The sequence below is a fragment of the Ranitomeya imitator genome, chromosome 5 (assembly GCF_032444005.1).
Source record: "Ranitomeya imitator isolate aRanImi1 chromosome 5, aRanImi1.pri, whole genome shotgun sequence".
Taxonomy (NCBI): Eukaryota; Metazoa; Chordata; class Amphibia; order Anura; family Dendrobatidae; genus Ranitomeya; species Ranitomeya imitator.
In genome coordinates, this window is record NC_091286.1 from 682,745,412 (window position 1) to 682,769,043 (window position 23,632).

At 47.1% G+C, this 23,632-nt stretch overlaps 1 protein-coding gene across 1 annotated transcript in view; it reads left to right on the forward strand.

Annotated features, from left to right (window-relative positions):
* The first annotated feature begins 876 nt into the window (after window positions 1-876).
* PINX1 (PIN2 (TERF1) interacting telomerase inhibitor 1) overlaps window positions 877-23,632 on the forward strand; it is a 122,825-nt gene continuing 100,069 nt past the window's right edge. The window contains exons 1-5 of the mRNA XM_069728384.1: window positions 877-960; window positions 3,632-3,741; window positions 4,809-4,901; window positions 6,148-6,226; window positions 10,714-10,806. Coding sequence (XP_069584485.1) covers window positions 939-960; window positions 3,632-3,741; window positions 4,809-4,901; window positions 6,148-6,226; window positions 10,714-10,806 — 397 coding nt within the window. The 5' untranslated portion in view covers window positions 877-938. The remainder of the gene's footprint in view (window positions 961-3,631; window positions 3,742-4,808; window positions 4,902-6,147; window positions 6,227-10,713; window positions 10,807-23,632) is intronic.

Sequence of the window (23,632 nt, forward strand, 5' to 3'; positions counted from 1 at the left end):
CATTGATTTTAATGTGTCTACGTGAGTCAGTGTCTCCGGTACGTGAGGAAACTGTCACCACACGTACCGGAGACACTGACATGTGAAACCGGCCTTATGGAGGAGTTACGGGTTTTGTCGCCATTTCACGGCACTTGGATTTCACATTTCTAGGTTTTTTTCCAATAAATTATATGTTAAACTGAATGGTGTCAGTCACAACTACGACTCGTTCTGCACTTAGCCGTCATACAACTACTAGTGTGGAGGGATTAGTTGCTCAGATTTGGGCTCCATTCATCGATTTTACACATTTTGAACTCCAAAAAAAAAAAATTACGTCTGTCATCACAAGCAGATGTAGGTTTGCACCAAAAAACTTTATTGCAAAATGAGAAAAGACAAAAAGACTCAAAATTACGCCATTACGCAAGTCTCTACACAATGATGTTATCTATTGAATTTAATTACGGAAAACCGAATCTGAAATGGAAACTATTGTATTTTTTTTCTATTATTTCACTTTTTGTCATATAAACACCTGTACATATGGCGGGACAGGGCCACATAGCAACGCTCTAATAAAGTGGTGCCCATAGCAACCAATCACGGAGCAGCTTTCATTTTTCCACACTAATCTAGAAAACGAAAGCTAAACTCTGATTGGTCTTTCCCTTATAAGGAAGGAGCCGGGACTGACGGCCGATGCACCACACACTACAACACGTGCTCACTAGAATTCAATGTTACGTCATCAACCCGGCCTCCTCTATCCAGCGCCAGCGTTGAGGTTTGGACTACAACAAAATGGCTCCTCCATAGCGGACAATTAGGAGACGTACGGTTATATCTGACTTTCCTCACCTGTAGTTCTTTTTTTTTCTCGCATGACGTCACTTCTCTGCGACCAGCTGAGCTCCACATTGACTGTCAGGAGCACCGGGAGAGTTACACAGCGGATGATGGCGATGCTGGCAGAACGTAAGTCTCCTCCTGACCGTGCGACGTTTACTCCTCGCTGGGGGAAGCTCATGTGTCCCTGTCGTGATCACAGAACCCCGGTGTACACAGAATGTGCAGCCCGGACTGATACATTGTAACGAAGTGTCTGCAGCTGATACAACTGTGTGTAATGGTGTGAGAATGGGAGTTCTCCTCCACTGACAGCAAGCAGAGGAGCTGCAGGGAATGGAAGGTGGGAGATCGCCTCCATCCCCTTGTCAGCTGATTTGTGTTTTTTCCTCACCCGCCTCCAAAAAACATTATTTTCCGTCTGCACTTCTGCGGGGGCTTCTAACTGTGGGGGGGGGGGGGGAGGGGCTTGTTACTGTGGAGGGGGGGGAGGGGCTTGTTACTGTGGAGGGGGGGGGGGCTTGTTACTGTGGGGGGGGGGGGCTTGTTACTGTGGAGGGGGGGGGCTTGTTACTGTGGAGGGGGGGGGGCTTGTTACTGTGGAGGGGGGGGGCTTGTTACTGTGGAGGGGGGGGGGCTTGTTACTGTGGAGGGGGGGGGGCTTGTTACTGTGGAGGGGGGGGAGCTTGTTACTGTGGAGGGGGGGGGGCTTGTTACTGTGGAGGGGGGGGGCTTGTTACTGTGGAGGGGGGGGGGCTTGTTACTGTGGAGGGGGGGGGGCTTGTTACTGTGGAGGGGGGGGGGCTTGTTACTGTGGAGGGGGGGGGGCTTGTTACTGTGGAGGGGGGGGGGCTTGTTACTGTGGAGGGGGGGGCTTGTTACTGTGGAGGGGGGGGGCTTGTTACTGTGGAGGGGGGGGGGCTTGTTACTGTGGAGGGGGGGGGCTTGTTACTGTGGAGGGGGGGGGCTTGTTACTGTGGAGGGGGGGGGGCTTGTTACTGTGGAGGGGGGGGGCTTGTTACTGTGGAGGGGGGGGCTTGTTACTGTGGAGGGGGGGGGGGGGGCTTGTTACTGTGGAGGGGGGGGGGGGCTTGTTACTGTGGAGGGGGGGGGGGGCTTGTTACTGTGGAGGGGGGGGGGCTTGTTACTGTGGAGGGGGGGAGCTTGTTACTGTGGAGGGGGGGGGGCTTGTTACTGTGGAGGGGGGGGGGCTTGTTACTGTGGAGGGGGGGGGGCTTGTTACTGTGGGGGGTGGGAGGGGCTTGTTACTGTGGGGGGTGGGAGGGGCTTGTTACTGTGGGGGGCGGGAGGGGCTTGTTACTGTGGGGGGTGGGAGGGGCTTGTTACTGTGGGGGGTGGGAGGGGCTTGTTGTTACTGCAGGACGATTTGTAGCTTTGAATGACCCCATTAACTTTTATCCATTTCACTGAATGATTTCCTGCCATTTTTTAGTGTTATTTTCCCTTAGTTTTCTGAGACGTCTCGTCCTTATTTTAGTCTTCCTGTGATTTATATTGATGCCATCTTGGGGTACACAAAAGGATGATTTTTTTTTTTTTTATTGGGGTGCAGTAACCAAAAAATGGCACTTTTGCGGTTTCATGTGTTTGCTTTTGTTTATTTTTATATTTTCATCGATCGGATTTTTCATAGATGCAGCATTAAAACATTTCCCCACTTTATTTTTGTGGGTGGGTATTTTTTTTTTTTTACTGCGCCTCGATCCCGCCGTGCCCAGAGGCCGCGCGCCGCGATGGCACAGAACTCACTGGCACCTTGAAGTTACTTAAGGGGGTGTTGTGCGCCTCAGTCAGAAATTCCCAACTTAGTGTTGTCTGATGTAAGACCCTATGTAACTGCAGACACCGTGTGCTGTTAGAATTCTCCGGTGTCGGTGGTCATGTGACTGCAGGTGTGCGACATACCGACTAGACGGGTGCAGCCTCGCCCAGCACAAGCGTATAGAGCAGTGGTCCCCATCTCCAGGCCTCGAGGGCCGCCATCAGTGCAGGTTTTCAGGATTTCTTTAGTATTGCACAGGGGGTTGGAATCATCACCTGTGCAGATGATCACATTACCACCGATGCAATACTATCCTGAAAAGCTGCACTGATGGCGGCCCTCGAGGCCTGGAGATGGGGACCCCTGGTATAGAGTGAGAGCGCTGAATCAAAATAAAATGCACGGTAATCGTTGTTCCTACCAGCCGGACTCGTCCCTTGTCTGTCGGGCCGGTGTAATAATCCGTACTTGTCCTCATCATTACATGAAAGAGAAAAAACCCCGAATATTGTAAAGCTACAAACCAAACATGACTCCCCAGACCGTTCTCCCGTCCTGTTTTGTTTTTCAAAATGGGGCCATTGAAAAGCACCTCCTCCAAAAAAAAAAAACCCATGTAATGACATGAAATAATAAAAGGTACATCTTTTAGAAAATCCACAAAATATCAAGTTTGAATGTTATCCCCTATCAATGGTGGTCCGGCTGCCATGGTCCCCATACCCTCCCCACGATCCAGACAAATTCGGCTTTAAGGAGCCGTGGTCGATCGTGTGCCCGTCCATCTCTGTCGCTCCCATTATGAGTGACTGGAGTGTCAGAGCGTGTGATCACCCTATCCTCCATACAGGTTTTCGGGGGGCAAGTCATTCGGACCCCCAGTGATTGGACAGTTATCCCCTATCTTAGAGATGGGGGATAACTTTCCGACTTGGCAATGCGCCTTTAAGGGCTCCAGTAGTTGTTGGCTCGTACCTGTGTATTGCATAGTCTTACATTGCCTCTTATTTCCCGCAGCTCGCAGGAAGCAGAAGTGGTCGGTGGATCCGAGAAACAGCGCGTGGAGTAACGATGAAAGCAAGTTTGGGCAGAAGATGCTGGAGAAGATGGGCTGGTCTAAGGGCAAGGTGCGGCGGCAGAGCGGCACTGCTGTAGGGTTACCCTACTATTAGGAAATGATCACCGCTGAGACCCCCAACGATCCCAGGAACGCGCCATTCGTTCTCTATGGGATGGCTGCACTCTCTTTCCGGTGGTCCCATAGACCACGCTTGGAGCGGTCACCACTACTCTCTAACAGGATGTTTCAGAACCTCATTCTTGGCATCGGGGGTTATCCCAGCGCTCGGACCACCAGCAATCTGCAAGTCGTCACTTATACTGTGGATTATTATTATTATTATACATTTTTATAGCGCCATTTATTCCATGGCGCTTTACATGTGAATACGGGGCAGATATAGACAAATACATTAAACATGAGCAGATAACAAGGCACACGAGTACATAAGGAGGGAGGACCCTGCCCGCGAGGGCTCACAGTCTGCAGGGGGTGGGGGAGGATACACTAGGAGAGGGAAGAGCTGGCTGTGCGGATTATACGATAATGTGCCGAGATGAGAATATTACTTTAACCCCGCAACAACCATGCACAGTCCTTACATGTTCTGAGTGCGCAAATATTATGTACAAGCCCCCCCATCCCCCTCCAAAACATGAAAGCGATGCCATTATTTTGTATGGAACATATTTTATCGCAAACATCGCAAAAAGAAATATATTCTAGATACACAGCACTGTAGAAAGGTTTCCAAGGTGCGGCAAACTACGCTGAATAGTGAGAAACTTTCAGAAATAGGAGTGAACGTATCACGTATGTCCGTATCGAGCCAGTGAAATGCCGCTCTCAGAGATTGACATTGGCATTTAACATGTTAACAGCCGCGGGTGGATTGTGATTCCACCCACGGCTGTTAGAGATGAATGACAGCCGATAAGAGCAGCTGTCATGTGCAGGGAAAGATACGGGCTCAGCACCAGAGCCTGCGTCAACTGCAAGGAGGCGACCTATGACGTACCTATACATCCAAGGAGATAAAAACGTCTCCAGAAGTCGCTAACTCCTTTTTAGACCTTTCTGCACGAAAACCTTTTGACAGAAAGCAAGCTAATGACATCCATTCTTGATTTACAGGGGCTCGGTGCTCAGGAGCAGGGATCCACCGAACACGTCAAGGTTCAGGTCAAGAACAACACGCTGGGGCTCGGAGCGAACCGCAATCACGAGGTACTGACCCCAGAGGTGCCCACATGGGTGAGGACGGGATAAAAAGCAGCAGTCTGAAATACAAAGCAAAAAGATTCCCAGGGCCATGGTCTAGCGGCCATGTCTGTAGCCACAAACCAGTGCCCTGTGGACCGCCTCCTGCTTGCCGGCCCACCCAGCCCCGCAATGAAGGTTCAGTTTTTGATATGGTCAGACATCGGCTTAGAGGACAGTCACTGTACGTTCAACGTTCACTTCTTACAAGTGAATATATAAAAGCTGTGTAATTTGTTCTTAGAGAGCTCTGCTTCTTTCTCCACGTATGAGCCACTTCTCCTCCCCTTATGTGCTCATCATTGACTCCGAAGGATGGTTAGCACAGTGAGGGATCAGATTACAGTTTTATTGAAATCTATGAAGTGGGAAGGGACAGGATGAGGCAGACCAACTGATGGTACAGGTTCTAGCTAGCTTATCCCAGAGCTGGATTCACAAGTACCCTGCTCAGTACTGGTGCATGATGTTCTCTATGCTGCTGCTATATGGATTCACAGCTACTCTGTACAGTACTGCTGTGTGATGTCTTCCATGCTTAAGCTACATGGATTCACGGCTACACTGTACAGTACTGTCATATAATGTCCTCCAGCCTGCTGCTGTTCACCACTATGCTGTACAGTACTGCTGTATGATGTGCTACTGCTATCTGGATTCACAGCTACACTGTACAGTACTGTCATATAATGTCCTCCATGCTGCGCCTTCTTCTGTGCATTTATTACATAGAGACAGAAGAGCAGGAATTCCTCGTGTCTGTGTCTGCAGTGCATGGGAGACATCATAGCATTTAGTGTATACACGTGAGCGAGACCCTGCAGAGGGTAAAAGTCAGGAAACAAGACATGATGGCAGCAAGTGAAGCACAGTTTCCCTCTTCTAATCTGACTTATGACCAGATGAAAGTAAATCTATGATTTGCTCATAAATCGGCTTGGAAGATGGTTCAGGAGAAGAGGGATAAGAGTTTGAGACCAGAACGAGCTCACTGACTGATCCACTGGTGACTCGTTCTCTACAGTAGTGATAGACAGAGGCCGTATAGACAAAAACTGGGACAATATTTTTAATGACACTTTTTTGCAAAAAAAAAATAAATTTAGCCTCTAAAGTAAGATTAAAAAAAAGCCAACTTTTCAGTATTTCAGCTGTCCGTGGACCATGTTGTCTACACTGCGTTTTATTGTCCGGATTTCCTCCATAATTGCAGGATAACTGGATCGCCCATCAAGATGATTTTAACCAGCTGCTGGCCGAGCTGAACGACTGTCACCGGACCGGGAGCGCAGGTGAGTCCTGCACAAACTGCTGATGAGGGGATCACCTGCCTGACGAGAGCAGGTTCTGGGGTTTTTGTTTTTTTTTTCTTCTCTTCTTTCTAGAGCTATAAAATATAAATAAATATATATATGTTTTTCCACTTACATAACCAAAATGACCTGATAACACTATTGTCGAGATACAGATAAAATGACTTTCTCCTATGAAGATCAGCCAAAGGTTGGGCTTCACAAGAGAGCAAAGATGGCAGCCATGAGGGCATTCACCGGGCCCCCGACTGCCATAATAGCCCATCAGCGCCCTGCGATCTCGTCATTTACATGCTGCTCTCAGAGATGATTGACACCTGCAGTCAAATGGTTAAAAGCGATGATCGCATCAAATTCCAGCTGCTGCAGATGCTGGCTGTGTAACACGGCTGTCACTTGCTGGATATTGTGCAGGCTCAGTTTTTGGTGGACTGAGAGCGCATCTGTGAAAGGGCCACAACTAAATAAGAGCGGCAGAGCCGTTGTGCTCAGTATCAGTCGGATTATCTGGTTAAAGGATCCAGTTTTAATCCCTGAGTTACATCCTGTATTATACCCCAGAGCTGCACTCACTATTCTGCTGGTGCAGTCACTGTGTACATACACTACATTACTGATCCTGAGTTACATCCTGTATTATACTCCAGAACGGCACTCACTATTCTGCTGGTGCAGTCACTGTGCACATACATTACATTACTGATCCTGAGTTACATCCTGTATTATACCCCAGAGCTGCACTCACTATTCTGCTGGTGCAGTCACTGTGTACATACATTACATTACTGATCCTGAGTTACATCCTGTATTATACTCCAGAGCTGCATTCACTATTCTGCTGGTGCAGTCACTGTGTACATACATTACATTACTGATCCTGAGTTACATCCTGTATTATACTCCAGAGCTGCACTCACTATTCTGCTGGTGCAGTCACTGTGTACATACATTACATTACTGATCCTGAGTTACATCCTGTATTATACTCCAGAGCTGCACTCAATATTCTGCTGGTGCAGTCACTGTGTACATACATTACATTACTGATCCTGAGTTACATCCTGTATTATACTCCAGAGCTGCATTCACTATTCTGCTGGTGCAGTCACTGTGTACATACATTACATTACTGATCCTGAGTTACATCCTGTATTATACTCCAGAGCTGCATTCACTATTCTGCTGGTGCAGCCACTGTGTACATACATTACTGATCCTGAGTTACATCCTGTATTATACCCCAGAGCTGCACTCGCTATTCTGCTGGTGCAGTCACTGTGTACATACATTACATTACTGATCCGGAGTTACATCCTGTATTATACCCCAGAGCTGCACTCACTATTCTGCTGGGGCAGTCACTGTGTACATACATTACATTACTGATCCTGAGTTACATCCTGTATTATACCCCAGAGCTGCACTCACTATTCTGCTGGGGCAGTCACTGTGTACATACATTACATTACTGATCCTGAGTTACCTCCTGTATTATACCCCAGAGCTGCACTCACTATTCTGCTGGGGCAGTCACTGTGTACATACATTACATTACTTGTTTTGTACTGTGACTTTAAATCTGCACTGGTCAATGTCATATCCTACATTGGCCACATGGTGGCAGCATTGTTCTACCTTTCTTTAAACTGTGCCTGCCTTATATGTGTATATATCCCCAGCAGACTGTTTCTGTGCACACATAACTGAGGTCAGAGCCCTCAAGATGGTCTGAGAGAGATATATATATATATATATATATATAGTGTCCAAACTTTTGGTCTGTACTGATATATATATATATAATCAGTACAGACCAAAAGTTTGGACACACCTTCTCATTTAAAGATTTTTCTGTATTTTCATGACTACTTGTACATTCACACTGAAGGCATCAAAACTATGAATTAACACATGTGGAATTATATACTTAGCAAAAAAGTGTGAAACAACTGAAAATATGTCTTATATTCTAGGTTCTTCAAAGTAGCCACCTTTTGCTTTGATGGCTGCTTTGCACACTCTTGGCATTCTCTTGATGAGCTTCAAGAGGTAGTCACCGGGAATGGTCTTCCAACAATCTTGAAGGAGTTCCCAGAGATGCTTAGCACTTGTTGGCCCTTTTGCCTTCACTCTGCGGTCCAGCTCACCCCAAACCATCTCGATTGGGTTCAGGTCTGGTGACTGTGGAGGCCAGGTCATCTGGCATAGCCCCCCATCACTCTCCTTCTTGGTCAAATAGACATTACACAGCCTGGAGGTGTTTGGGGTCATTGTCCTGTTGAAAAATAAATGATGGTCCAGCTAAACGCAAACCGGATCGAATAGCATGCCGCTGCAAGATGCTGTGGTAGCCATGCTGGTTCAGTATGCCTTCAATTGTAAATAAATCCCCAACAGTGTCACCAGCAAAGCCCCCCCCACACCATCACACCTCCTCCTCCATGCTTCACGGTGGGAACCAGGCATGTAGAGTCCGTCCGTTCACCTTTTCTGCATCGCACAAAGACACGGTGGTTGGAACCAAATATCTCAAATTTGGACTCATCAGACCAAAGCACAGATTTCCACTGGTCTAATGTCCATTCCTTGTGTTCTTTAGCCCAAACAAGTCTCTTCTGCTTGTTGCCTGTCCTTAGCAGTGGTTTCCTAGCAGCTATTTTACCATGAAGGCCTGCTGCACAAAGTCTCCTCTTAACAGTTGTTGTAGAGATGTGTCTGCTGCTAGAACTCTGTGTGGCATTGACCTGGTCTCTAATCTGAGCTGCTGTTAACCTGCAATTTCTGAGGCTGGTGACTCTGATAAACTTATCCTCAGAAGCAGAGGTGACTCTTGGTCTTCCTTTCCTGGGGCGGTTCTCATGTGAGCCAGTTTCTTTGCAGCACTTGATGGTTTTTGCCACTGCACTTGGGGACACTTTCAAAGTTTGCCCAATTTTTCAGACTGACTGGTCTTCATTTCTTAATGTAATGATGGCCACTTGTTTTTCTTTACTTAGCTGCTTTTTTCTTGCCATAATACAAATTCTAACAGTCTATTCAGTAGGACTATCAGCCGTGTATCCACCAGACTTCTGCACAACAAAACTTATGGTCCCAACCCCATTAATAAGGCAAGAAATCCCACTTATTAAACCTGACAGGGCACACCTGTGAAGTGAAAACCATTCCCGGTGACCACCTCTTGAAGCTCATCAAGAGAATGCCAAGAGTGTGCAAAGCAGTCATCAAAGCAAATGGTGGCTACTTTGAAGAACCTAGACTATAAGACATAATTTCAGTTGTTTCACACTTTTTTGTTAAGTATATAATTCCACATGTGTTAATTCATCGTTTTGATGCCTTTAGTGTGAATTTACAATTTTCATAGTCATGAAAAATCTTTAAATAAGAAGGTGTGTCCAAACTTTTGGTCTGTACTGTATATATATATATATGTATATGTGTGTATATATATATATATATATATATATATATATATAGATAGATAGATAGATAGATGATGATAATCCTCTTTATTTTTATATAGCGCTAACATATTCCGCAGCGCTTTACAGGTTGCACACATTATCATCACTGTTCCCATTGGGGCTCACAATCTAGGTTCCCTATCAGTATGTCTTTGGAATATATATCACACGGTGTACACACACTCACTCCAGACAGTATGTATTAACCCCTTCTGTTCCAACAGAGGGATGAGAACAGGGTGCCATGATCTGGAGGGACACGTGGAGACTTTACTCCTGTGTATCCTCCTGTAGCCACTTTTTGGTCATGGAGATGACACAAACAGGGAAATCTGCAGAGATGCCATCTAGCAGGGGCAGATTAGGCGCTTAGCTGTAGGAGAAGGTCAGAGACCCCAATAAATCCGCTGCCTTGTTAATAGAAGGTTATAGATACTGAAGGACATGTATAGTTTTTGTACCAAACTTTTTGTTCAATTCACAACTTTTTATTATCAAAAAATGCTGAAGCCAAGTTCATCAGTATTTTACACTATTTATTACACCGGTTTTTAGATCCGGTTTCAGAACCTTAAAATGAGACGAAGTGGCTTAAAGTAAGACGTAAGTGCGATGAAATATCTGCACAGAAGTGACAATCTGGTCAACGCTTGTAAAAGTGCATAAAAAGGCAGAAAGCGCATATATTAATGTTACGTCCGTTATTAAAGTGCATAAAAAGTTCTACAAGTTTCCAATAACCTGCGACATTTATCTCCTCCGTCTCCTGCTCTTTTTTAACTTTGCAACTTTTTACATGTTAATTGCTACAATCTGCTCCAAATTTTATATTAACTTTTTGGAAAGTCTTTGCTAAGAACGTGCCACAGACAAATCAGCAAAAATAAATGTGATTCGGCCGTTATACCGACGCCTGTGCAGAGTATGTGGGCGATGAGGGTGACGGGCGATCCGCCTGGGTACAGACACTGATGATTACTTTTCTTTTTTTCTCTTAAGCTTCTTCTGATAATGAGAATAAGAAATCTTTTAGTTTGGAAGAAAAGTCTAAGTCCTCCAAGAAGAGAGTGCACTACATGAAGTTCGCCAAAGGTGAGCGCAAAACAAAGGAACGAGGGGAAATGTGTTTATTATTTAAAAAAAAAAAATCTTTAAAATGTCTATATGCTAACACCATAAATCTGTAAAATGTCCCGCCAGCTCTCGGGTGATTGTGTCGTCTGCTAAGATTTGGGCTACGGTGTGCAAGAAAAAGAAAAACACACCAGGGGCTGTTGATAGGACTTGCACTGACTTATATAGGTTGTGTCAGCATAAGTAGCAACAAACAGAATTCAGAATGCAGCTCTGGATGTGAGCGGAGTGCAGTAACTATAATGGTAAAATGCTATGAAATGGAAACGGAGGGGGCGCTCTCCCGGTGTCAGGCTGGGATATAATACCAGTGTTAGCAGACGGGGGCGCTCTCCCGGTGTCAGGCTGGGATATCATACCGGTGTTAGCAGACGGGGGCGCTCTCCCGGTGTCAGGCTGGGATATAATTCCAGTGTTAGCAGACGGGGGCGCTCTCCTGGTGTCAGGCTGTGATATAATACCGGTGTTAGCAGACGGGGGCGCTCTCCTGGTGTCAGGCTGTGATGTAATACCGGTGTTAGCAGACGGGGGCGCTCTCCTGGTGTCAGGCTGTGATGTAATACCGGTGTTAGCAGGCAGGGGGCGCTCTCCTGGTGTCAGGCTGTGATGTAATACCGGTGTTAGCAGGCAGGGGGCGCTCTGCCGGTGTCAGGCTGGGATATAATACCAGTGTTAGCAGACGGGGGGCGCTCTCCTGGTGTCAGGCTGTGATGTAATACCGGTGTTAGCAGACGGGGGGCGCTCTACCGGTGTCAGGCTGTGATGTAATACCGGTGTTAGTAGACAGGGGGCGCTCTCCTGGTGTCAGGCTGTGATGTAATACCGGTGTTAGCAGACGGGGGCGCTCTCCCGGTGTCAGGCTGTGATGTAATACCGGTGTTAGCAGGCAGGGGGCGCTCTGCCGGTGTCAGGCTGGGATATAATACCAGTGTTAGCAGACGGGGGGCGCTCTCCCGGTGTCAGGCTGTGATGTAATACCGGTGTTAGCAGACGGGGGGCGCTCTACCGGTGTCAGGCTGTGATGTAATACCGGTGTTAGCAGGTGGGGAGCGCTCTCCCGGTGTCAGGCTGTGATATAATACCGGTGTTAGCAGACGGGGGGTGCTCTCCTGGTGTCAGGCTGTGATATAATACCGGTGTTAGCAGACAGGGGGCGCTCTCCTGGTGTCAGGCTGTGATGTAATACCGGTGTTAGCAGACAGGGGGCGCTCCCCTGGTGTCAGGCTGTGATGTAATACCGGTGTTAGCAGACAGGGGGCGCTCCCCTGGTGTCAGGCTGTGATATAATACCGGTGTTAGCAGACGGGGGCGCTCTCCTGGTGTCAGGCTGTGATTTAATACCGGTGTTAGCAGGCAGGGGGCACTCTCCTGGTGTCAGGCTGTGATATAATACCGGTGTTAGCAGGCAGGGGGCGCTCTCCCGGTGTCAGGCTGTGATGTAATACCGGTGTTAGCAGACAGGGGGCGCTCCCCTGGTGTCAGGCTGTGATATAATACCGGTGTTAGCAGACAGGGGGCGCTCTCCTGGTGTCAGGCTGTGATGTAATACCGGTGTTAGCAGACAGGGGGCGCTCCCCTGGTGTCAGGCTGTGATGTAATACCGGTGTTAGCAGACAGGGGGCGCTCTCCTGGTGTCAGGCTGTGATGTAATACCGGTGTTAGCAGACAGGGGGCGCTCTACCGGTGTCAGGCTGTGATGTAATACCGGTGTTGGTAGACGTGGGGCGCTCTCCTGGTGTCAGGCTGTGATGTAATACTGGTGTTAGCAGACGGGGGGCGCTCTCCTGGTGTCAGGCTGTGATGTAATACCGGTGTTAGCAGACGGGGGGCGCTCCCCTGGTGTCAGGCTGTGATGTAATACCGGTGTTAGCAGACAGGGGGCGCTCTCCTGGTGTCAGGCTGTGATGTAATACCGGTGTTAGCAGACAGGGGGCGCTCTCCTGGTGTCAGGCTGTGATGTAATACCGGTGTTAGCAGACAGGGGGCGCTCTACCGGTGTCAGGCTGTGATGTAATACCGGTGTTAGTAGACGTGGGGCGCTCTCCTGGTGTCAGGCTGTGATGTAATACTGGTGTTAGCAGACGGGGGGCGCTCTCCTGGTGTCAGGCTGTGATGTAATACCGGTGTTAGCAGACGGGGGGCGCTCTCCTGGTGTCAGGCTGTGATGTAATACCGGTGTTAGCAGGCAGGGGGCGCTCTCCTGGTGTCAGGCTGTGATGTAATACCGGTGTTAGCAGGCAGGGGGCGCTCTCCTGGTGTCAGGCTGTGATGTAATACCGGTGTTAGCAGACGGGGGGCGCTCTCCTGGTGTCAGGCTGTGATGTAATACCGGTGTTAGCAGGCAGGGGGCGCTCTCCTGGTGTCAGGCTGTGATGTAATACCGGTGTTAGCAGGCAGGGGGCGCTCTCCTGGTGTCAGGCTGTGATGTAATACCGGTGTTAGCAGAGAGGGGGCGCTCTCCTGGTGTCAGGCTGTGATGTAATACCGGTGTTAGCAGAGAGGGGGCGCTCTCCTGGTGTCAGGCTGTGATGTAATACCGGTGTTAGCAGGCAGGGGGCGCTCTCCTGGTGTCAGGCTGTGATGTAATACCGGTGTTAGCAGGCAGGGGGCGCTCTCCTGGTGTCAGGCTGTGATGTAATACCGGTGTTAGCAGACGGGGGGCGCTCTCCTGGTGTCAGGCTGGGATATAATACCGGTGTTAGCAGAGAGGGGGCGCTCTCCTGGTGTCAGGCTGTGATGTAATACCGGTGTTAGCAGGCAGGGGGCGCTCTCCTGGTGTCAGGCTGTGATGTAATACCGGTGTTAGCAGGCAGGGGGCGCTCTCCTGGTGTCAGGCTGTGATGTAATACCGGTGTTAGCAGGCGGGGGGCGCTCTCCTGGTGTCAGGCTGTGATGTAATACCGGTGTTAGTAGACAGGGGGCGCTCTCCTGGTGTCAGGCTGTGATGTAATACCGGTGTTAGCAGGCAGGGGGCGCTCTCCTGGTGTCAGGCTGTGATGTAATACCGGTGTTAGCAGGCAGGGGGCGCTCTCCCGGTGTCAGGCTGGGATATAATACCAGTGTTAGCAGACGGGGGGCGCTCTCCCGGTGTCAGGCTGTGATGTAATACCGGTGTTAGCAGGCAGGGGGCGCTCTCCTGGTGTCAGGCTGGGATATAATACCAGTGTTAGCAGACGGGGGGCGCTCTCCTGGTGTCAGGCTGTGATGTAATACCGGTGTTAGCAGGCAGGGGGCGCTCTCCTGGTGTCAGGCTGTGATGTAATACCGGTGTTAGCAGGCAGGGGGCGCTCTCCTGGTGTCAGGCTGTGATGTAATACCGGTGTTAGCAGACGGGGGGCGCTCTCCTGGTGTCAGGCTGTGATGTAATACCGGTGTTAGTAAACAGGGGGCGCTCTCCCGGTGTCAGGCTGTGATGTAATACCGGTGTTAGCAGGCAGGGGGCGCTCTCCTGGTGTCAGGCACAGAGTAGTGACTGTAATTTGCGGTCAGTGTTTTACCTCTGTGGCGTGTTAAGTATTTGGAGGTCGGAGGGGTTTGGGATGTGATGGAGCGGAGTTGCCCCCCGCCACCTTTCTATCATTCCATTAAGATCTGCATCGGGAGACACTGCGGGGTAATTATGGGGGACGGTAATTATGCAGCTCCGGTGTGTTTGGCCCCCGGTGCCCCTGACAAGTGCGCTAAAGACAGGAGCAATGATACAATTATCCCCCCGGTAATTATAGCTCGTACTCAGGAGGCTGCTGCGTGTGTGACGGCTGACTGACAGCTCAGGTACCATCCCAGTGTGTGTGTGTGTGTGTGTATACTGTATGTATTCTGCTGTATATACCAGGAACTAATATATATTTGCTGTGTATACAGGGGACTAATATACCATGTGCACTGCTCAAAAAAATAAAGGGAACACTTAAACAACAGAATCTAACTCCAAGTAGATCAAACTTCTGTGAAATCAAACTGTCCACTTAGGAAACAACACTGATTGACAATCAATTTCACATGCTGTTGTGCAAATGGAATAGACAACAGATGGAAATTATTGGCAATTATCAAGACCCCCTCAATAAAGGAGTGGTCTGTGGTCCCCACCTGCAGAACCACATGTCAGTACCAATGCTTTCTGGCTGATGTTTTGGTCACTTTTGAATGTTGGTTGTGCTTTCACACTCGTGGTAGCATGAGATGGACTCTACAACCCACACAAGTGGCTCAGGTAGTGCAGCTCATCCAGGATGGCACATCAATGCGAGCTGTGGCAAGAAGGTTTGCTGTGTCTGTCAGCGTAGTATCCAGAGGCTGGAGGTGCTACCAGGAGACAGGCCAGAACACCAGGAGATGTGGAGGGGGCCATAGGAGGGCAACAACCCAACAGCAGGACCGCTACCTCCGCCTTTGTGCAAGGAGGAACAGGAGGAGCGCTGCCAGAGCCCTGCAAAATGACCTCCAGCAGCACAAATGTGCATGTGTCTGCACAAATGGTTAGATACCGACTCCATGAGGATGGTCTGAGTGCCTGACGTCCACAGATGGGGGTTGTGCTCACAGCCCAACGCCATGCAGGATGCTTGGCATTTGCCACAGAACACCAGGATTGGCAAATTCGCCACTGGCGAAGAAGAAAGCAGGTTCACACTGATCACAAGTGACAGAGTCTGGAGACGCCGTGTAGAGCGATCTGCTGCCTGCAACATTCTTCAGCATGACCGGTTTGGCAGTGGGTCAGTAATGGTGTGGGGTGGCATTTCTTTGGAGGGCCGCACAGCCCCCCCATGTGCTCGCCAGAGGTAGCCTGACCGCCATTAGGTACCGAGATGAGATCCTCAGACCCCTTGTGAGACCATATCCTGGTGCGGTTGGCCCTGGGTTCCTCCTAATGCAGGACAATGCCAGACCTCATGTGGCTGGAGTGTGTCAGCAGTTCCTGGAAGATGAAGGCATTGAAGCTATGGACTGGCCCACCCGTTCCCCAGACATGAATCCGATTAAGCACATCTGGGACATCATGTCTCGCACCATCCACCATCATGTTGCACCACAGACTGTCCAGGAGTTGGCAGATGCTTTAGTCCAGGTCTGGGGGGAGATCCCTCAGGAGCATGCCCAGGCGTTGTAGGGAGATCATACAGGCACGTGGAGGCCACACACAATACTGAGCATCATTTCCTTGTCATGAGGCATTTCCACTGAAGTTGGATCAGCCTATAATTTGATTTTCCACTTTGATTTTGAGCATCATTCCAACTCCGTGGGATATTCATTTTTATTTACATTGATAATTATGTTTTGTTTTGAACACATTCCACTATGGAATGAATAAAGATTTACAACTGGAATATTTCATTCAGTGATATCTAGGTTGTGGGATTTTAGTGTTCCCTTTATTTTTTTGAGCGTGTATTTGCTGTGTATACAAGGGACTACTATACCGTATATCTTCTGTACACACCAGGGACTAATATACCGTATATCTGCTGTACATACCCAGAACTAGTATACAGTATATCTGCTTTACAGAAAAGTAACTAATACGCCGTATATCTGCTGCACATACCATGCACTATCATAACTTATATATCTGCTGTGTATACAGGGGACAAATATACCATATATCTTCTGTACATACCAGGGACTACCGTGTATTAACTGTTTGTACCAGGGACTAATATACCGTATAGCTACTGAACATACTGGGGAGTAATATACCGTATATCTGTCTACTCTGTGGATTATTATATTGTATCACATTTGTCCTGTATATCCTGGGAAATCATAAGCTATATATACTGGCGGGTAATATACTGTATATCTGCTGTACAGACTGGGGAGTAATAGACCCTATATATGCTCTATAGACTGAATATACTGTATCTACTGTATACGTTGGGGAGCAATATACCATATATTTGCTGTACACACAGGAGTAATATACTGTATATCTGCTGTACACACTGGGGAATAATATACCGTGTATATACTCTATATACTGGGTGGTAATATGCCGTTTGTCTGCTGTACACACGGGTGTAATATACCGTATGTCTTCTCTATAGACTGGTGAATAATATACTGTATATCTGCTGTATACATTGGGAAGTAATATACCGTATATCTGCTTTATAATCTGAGGAGTAATATACCGTATATGCTGTACACACAGGAGTAATATACCATATGTCTTCTCTATAGACTGGAGACTAATATACCGTATATCTGCTGTATACTGGGGAGTAATAGACCGTATATATGTTCTATGTACTGGGGATTAATATACCGTATATCTGCTGTTCTGACCGGGGAGTAATATAATGGATATCTTTTGTACACACCAGGGAGTAATATGCCTTATATCTGCTCTTCAAACTGTGGAATAATATACCGTATATATGCTCTATATGCTGGGGGAGTAATCTACCGTATCTCTGCTCTATATACTGTGGAATAAAATACTGTATACCTGCTGTGCACACCAGGGAGTAATGAAGCGTATATACAGTATATTACTACCCAGTGCATAGAGTATATATACAGTGTATTACTCCCCAGTGTGTACAGCAGATATACAGTATTTTATTCCACCGTACATAGAGCAGATATACGGTATATGTACTGGGAAGTAATAGACCGTATATCGGCTATAAACATCGAGGAGTAAATTATCGTATCTATGCTCTACACTAGGTAGTAATATACCGTATAACTGTTGTATATTGATGGGGGCCAATATACTGTATTCCATTGGCCCTGTTGCGGTGTCCCTGTTCTCCCACTATGCACGGAACTGCCGCAAACTACCGCCCAAGTGATTAATGAAAAAAATCTAAAGTATTAATGTTTTTAAAAAATGTAATTCTATAAAATATGAAAAAGTTAGTGAAAAAGTTTTGATATTTTCAACTTTAAGGCATTAGGAGGAGCAGGTGCTGATATTTGCCATGAAAATCTAGTGTAGTGCTGGCTCGCATTACAACTGCAGTAAAAATGGGCATGGTCTGCTCACGTGTGTGATGTCTCTCCTCCCCTTCTGGGCATTTACAAAAGAATAAGGGGAGGATGAAGTTTAGAATCACAGGGCACAGACCTATGTGATAGAGATGTGGATAGTGTCTCGCATGACAGCTGACAGCGGCGAATCAATTGTCAGTCGGCCTTTTCTTTACAGAGATCTGAGTGGAGCAGTCATATCATTGGGACTACAGTGTTCAGATAACCGTAATTACACAGTTCAGCAATCTGTATCACACATAATAGGATTTTCTACAGAGCTCTATAGACTGGATCACAAGATTAGATACACAATTTATCAGTAATTACTGTGATCTGAGTGGAACAGTCATGTCATTGCAGAGCTCAGATTACAGTAACAAGCAGTAAGCGATCCCCAGGTAAAGGCACCATCGCTGTGGCTGTGACTTCATCCAGAGTTGTGTACATATCATTGGAGGAAATCACCACCGCAGCCCTGGTGCCCAGAACTGTAGAGCACTCACCAGTAATTACTGTGATCTGAGTGGAACAGTCATGTCATTGCAGAGCTCAGATTACAGTAACAAGCGTTAAGCGATCCCCTGGTCCAGGCGCCATCGCTGTGGCTGTGACTTCATCCAGAGGTGTGTACATATCATTGGAGGAGATCAACACTGCATCCCTGGTGCCCAGAACTGTAGAGCACTCACCAGTAATTACTGTGATCTGAGAGCCATAATGACATGACGACTCTGCTCAGATCACTGTAATTACAGGTAACAGATGGAAATGGTAGCTCAGAGCACAGCCCTGGGCTACAATAAAGTGGCACTGGACTCCCTCCACACCCGTGAAGTGGGCACGCCATGGGCTGACGGCACATCTTGGTTACATGTCATTATTTTGGAAAATGGGAGTACACTCATCATTATGATTTTCCTACAAAATACGTGACGACCCCCAGGAAAGGCAGTGATTGGTGCTTTATTATGGGACACCCTCATTCTCTGTTAGCTGTCAGTGAATGGAAACACTTGCTTCGATTCGGAGGCTGGGTATACTGTGCATGTGACCCTATAAAACATTATTTTTGGGGTGGAGTTGCGCCTCACTTACACATAGTTCACAATTCTGCTGCCCCTGTGCAGGTGGTGCAGCCACACTGGGATGTGGAGATGCCGGTGTGCGGCGTCCTCCGGTGAGAAGTGTCACCCGGGGTGGGGACCCTGTGTTGGTACATACAGTTAGGTCCATATATATTTGGACAGAGACAACATTTTTCTAATTTTGGTTATAGACATTACCACAATGAATTTTAAACAAAACAATTCAGATGCAGTTGAAGTTCAGACTTTCAGCTTTCATTTGAGGGTGTCCACATTAAAATTGGATGAAGGGTTTAGGAGTTTCAGCTCCTTAACATGTGCCACCCTGTTTTTAAAGGGACCAAAAGTAATTGGACAGATTCAATAATTTTAAATAAAATGTTTATTTTTAGTACTTGGTTGTACTTTGTTGGCAATGACTGCCTGTAGTATTGAACTCATGGACATCACCAGACGCTGTGTTTCCTCATTTTTGATGCTCTGCCAGGCCTTCACTGCGGTGGTTTTCAGTTGCTGGTTGTTTGTGGCCTTTCTGTCTGAAGTTTAATCTTTAACAAGTGAAATGCTGCTCAATTGGGTTGAGATCAGATGACTGACTCGGCCATTCAAGAATATTCCACTTCTTTGCTTTAATAAACTCCTGGGTTGCTTTGGCTTTATGTTTTGGGTCATTGTCCATCTGTAGTATGAAATGACGACCAATCAGTTTGGCTGGATCTGAGCACACAGTATGGCGGCTCTGAAGACCTCAGAATTCATTCGGCTGCTTCTGTCCTGTGTCACATCATCAATAAACACTAGTGACCCAGTGCCACTGGCAGCCATGCATGCCCGCGCCATCACACTGCCTCCGCCGTGTTTTACAGATGATGTGGCATGCTTTGGATCATGAGCTGTACCACGCCTTCACCATACTTTTCTCTTTCCATCATTCTGGTAGAGGTTGATCTTGGTTTCATCTGTCCATAGAATGTTCTTCCAGAACTGTGCTGGATTTTTTAGATGTTTTTTAGCAAAGTCCAGTCTAGCCTTTCTATTCTTGATGCTTATGAGTGGCTGCACCGTTCAGTGAACCCTCTGTATTTACTTTCATGCAGTCTTCTCTTTATGGTAGATTTGGATATTGATACGCCGACCTCCTGGAGAGTGTTGGTCACTTGGTCGGCTGTTGTGAAGGGGTTTCTCTTCACCATGGAGATTATTCTGCGATCATCCATCACTGTTGTCTTCCATGGGCGCCCAGGTCTTTTTGCATTGATGAGTTCACCAGTGCTTTCTTTCTTTCTCAGGATTTACCAAACTGTAGATTTTGCCGCTCCTAATATTGTAGCAAATTCTCGGATGGGTTTTTTCTGTTTTCGCAGCTTAAGGATGGCTTGTTTCACCTGCATGGAGAGCTCCTCTGACTGCATGTTTACTTCACAGCAAAACCTTCCAAATGCAGCACCACACCTCAAATCAACTCCAGGCCTTTTATCTGCTTAATTGATGATGACTTAATGAAGGGATTGCCCGCACCTGTCCATGAAATGGCCTTGGAGTCAATTGTCCAATTACTTTTCGTCCCTTTAAAAACAGGGTGGCACATGTTAAGGAGCTGAAACTCCTAAACCCTTCATCCAATTTTAATGTGGATACCCTCAAATGAAAGCTGAAAGTCTGAACTTCAACTGCATCTGAATTATTTTGTTTAAAATTCATTGTGGTAATGTCTATAACCAAAATTAGAAAAATGTTGTCTCTGTCCAAATATATATGGACCTAACTGTATGTTGTGCCTCGGTGATCAATGTTCCCATCCTGGTCCTCCGCCCTTCTGTGCTGCCTTCTTAACCACAGGAAGAAAACCAGTCTGTCGCCCCGGTAGCTGCCCTGGTGCCTCTGTGGGTCAGGAGTTCAGGGACGTTGGCGTATATAACGCGTGTGCAGCGCCTTGGGCATCCACTGCTCCAATAAGGATTTAATACCTAGGTACGGGGGCCGAGGGAGCCTCCTTCACTTCCTAATATTCACCTTTGTGTGAAATTTCTGCCTTCGGGTGTTTAGGATTGAATTTGGGAGCAGGAAATAATTATATGGTGTTAGACCCGAGTCGCGCAGATCTGTCTGGCTAATAGGTGGGTGGATACGGTGATGCCGAGAGGAGACTTGATTGGCATGTCAGGTTTCGGGGATTAGGGGAGAGTCCGTGGTTTACCTCTTATGTCAGGTTTCCTTAAAGGAACCGCTCGTGCCTGTGTGGTTGATATAGCTGTCTTGGAGGAAGGAGAGATCCCTCTGGGATCAGGACCGACGTGATCGTGGCCAGATGCCGAATCGGTGCACAGTTCTGGCATCAGTTGTGTCCGGCACAGGCTTTTCTGGTTTCGGGAAGCCGTTGTCCACCCTTGTAATTGACTCCCTTTCCCCGGAGTTTAGCACCGAGTCTCCACCGCTTCTCCCGGTGTCTTTGTTATTGTCTGCAGCGTTGACATCATGTCGACAGAGCTGCAGCCAATCTGTGAGCTGCCGAGCTCAGTAATTGGTTGCAGCGCTGTCAAAGTCGGCAGTGGTGAGTAAACTGCAGTCTTTGGGTATTTTAAAACCAAAAAAAAAACTGTAGCTGGGAAAAGTGGTGAAACTGACCAGTCACAACTCAGCGTAGGGCTACGTTCACACACAGCATTTGTGGGGGTTTTTTTCTGCATTCTAGGCAGTAAAATCAGTGCGTTCAAAATGCCCTTTTTTTTTCTGCATTTTTCGCTGTTTTTGCAGCATTTTTAGGGTGCCGATTACAAGTGCTCTGTCTACGCTACATGTATTATTTACCTGAAGAAAAAAAAACTTTTTTTTTCAGCGTTTTTTTTTTTCCGTTTTTTCCCCTTTTGCAGATTTAGTGAAAAAAAACATTGCAAGTCAGTCCAGAAAAACAAGTGTGTGCACGAGATCTGAAATGTCAGCTCTCTAGCTTGTACCATAAGGAAGAAAAAAAAGCAGCAAAAAAATAAAACTACATCCATGGATGCAGAAATTCTACATTTTATATATTTTGTTTTTTTTCCCCCTCCTGCAGTATTTGAGCATTTGTGTCAGTGGAATGTGTGCGACTCGTACGTGAGTGCTGGGACGGACGCTTGTTTGTGTTACCGGCCTCCAGTTCCTTCCCGACACCGAATCAGGACTTTGATGAGGAAGACCATATAGGGTGGAAGACGAGCGTCCTTTTTGATGTTGACTTGAGAAAATTTCAAACAAAAATTGGAATTTCATCTCTAGAAAAGCCATTTATCTCTACTTCCTCCCTCTCGGGGCCCGTTGGGGTGTGTTCACCCCTGGAGAAGGATCGCAGTGACCTCTACATAGCTGTGTTTTTAGATATATGTAGCACTTCTCTGCCCTAATAAGACGGGTCATCTGTATCTTTACATTAAAGAAGTACTTTGCTGCAGGAAATCCTTACTTGTTAAAATAAGTATGTCTGTGCTCGGACCTCCAGCTAGAAAGTGTTCAGCTTCCCTGCAGGTGAAATGAAGCATTGAATTCAGTGGCTTGTCACAGGGTTCCACTTTAGCCAATGATCTAGGAATCCTGAATAGTCGATCCTCCAATATTTCATGTGGAGGCTGTTGCTGCGGCTGCTGTTGCTGCGGCTGCTGTTGTTGCGGCTGCTGTTGTTGCGGCTGCTGTTGTTGCGGCTGCTGTTTCTAAACAGATTTAGCCACATGATGATATCTACACTACTCGACATTGAAATCCTGGTACTTACAGCCTCAACTTAAGGTCTTTAATGGTGCAAATCATCAAGATCCACTGATGGCAGCTACTGTGTAATCACCTTGCAATGACTTCTAACATGGGCTCAATGGGAGACAAGTCTGGAGACGCTGCAGCCATGGGAGCAAGTTTAGGCAACGTGTGGTCCTGTGTTGTCGTGTTGCTCTTGGGACGCATTGGAGAAATGGCCACACCGAATCAATGTAACACCGTACTGTTGGTACACCTAGAGGGGTCCGAACACCGTACATTATGCCGTAATCCCAGGAGTGTGACTGATGATGTTATCCTTGTGAAGACATCTTCTTTAACCACACTCCACCACTCTCATGGTGCAGAGCAAGATGGCAATGTATCCTCTTCTGCCATGAGTCCGGCTTTTCTCTGGGGCAATTTTCGGCTATCATGTGTCCAAGAGAAAAAGGACGGACCTCCATTCCATTCTGCTCTGCCACATTGCTCTGCGCCATGATGGCATTTGAGAGTAGTGGGGTGAGGTAAGTGAAGAGGTCTTCACCATGGAACATCACATTGATCCTAATCATGGGAATATGGTGTGCGATGGCATTATGTATGGTGGGCAAACCCTTCTAGTCTTCATTCCAGGTACATACCGTAAGTATGCAAGTAGTATGTAATTACCTAGAGTTGCATTATTAATTTTTATGAATGCTCATGCCACCTGCGGCTTGGTGTCCGGGATGGTGCGTGCCAGCCTTCCTTATTCATTCATCTCATGTAGTGTGGGGATATAATTTACAGCTCGCTCGTTTCTATATATTTTGCACAGTGTCCTTTAACACTTTTATTTTATTGCTCATTCTGACGATATGTAATTGTCATTAAATGGTATGAATTACACAGATTTCGTGTTATTTATGACCATAGTTGTGTAATTGACATATAATTAATGTTATGTGAACTGGCATTGCTTCACGGCTCCAGCGAGGAGATGAAGC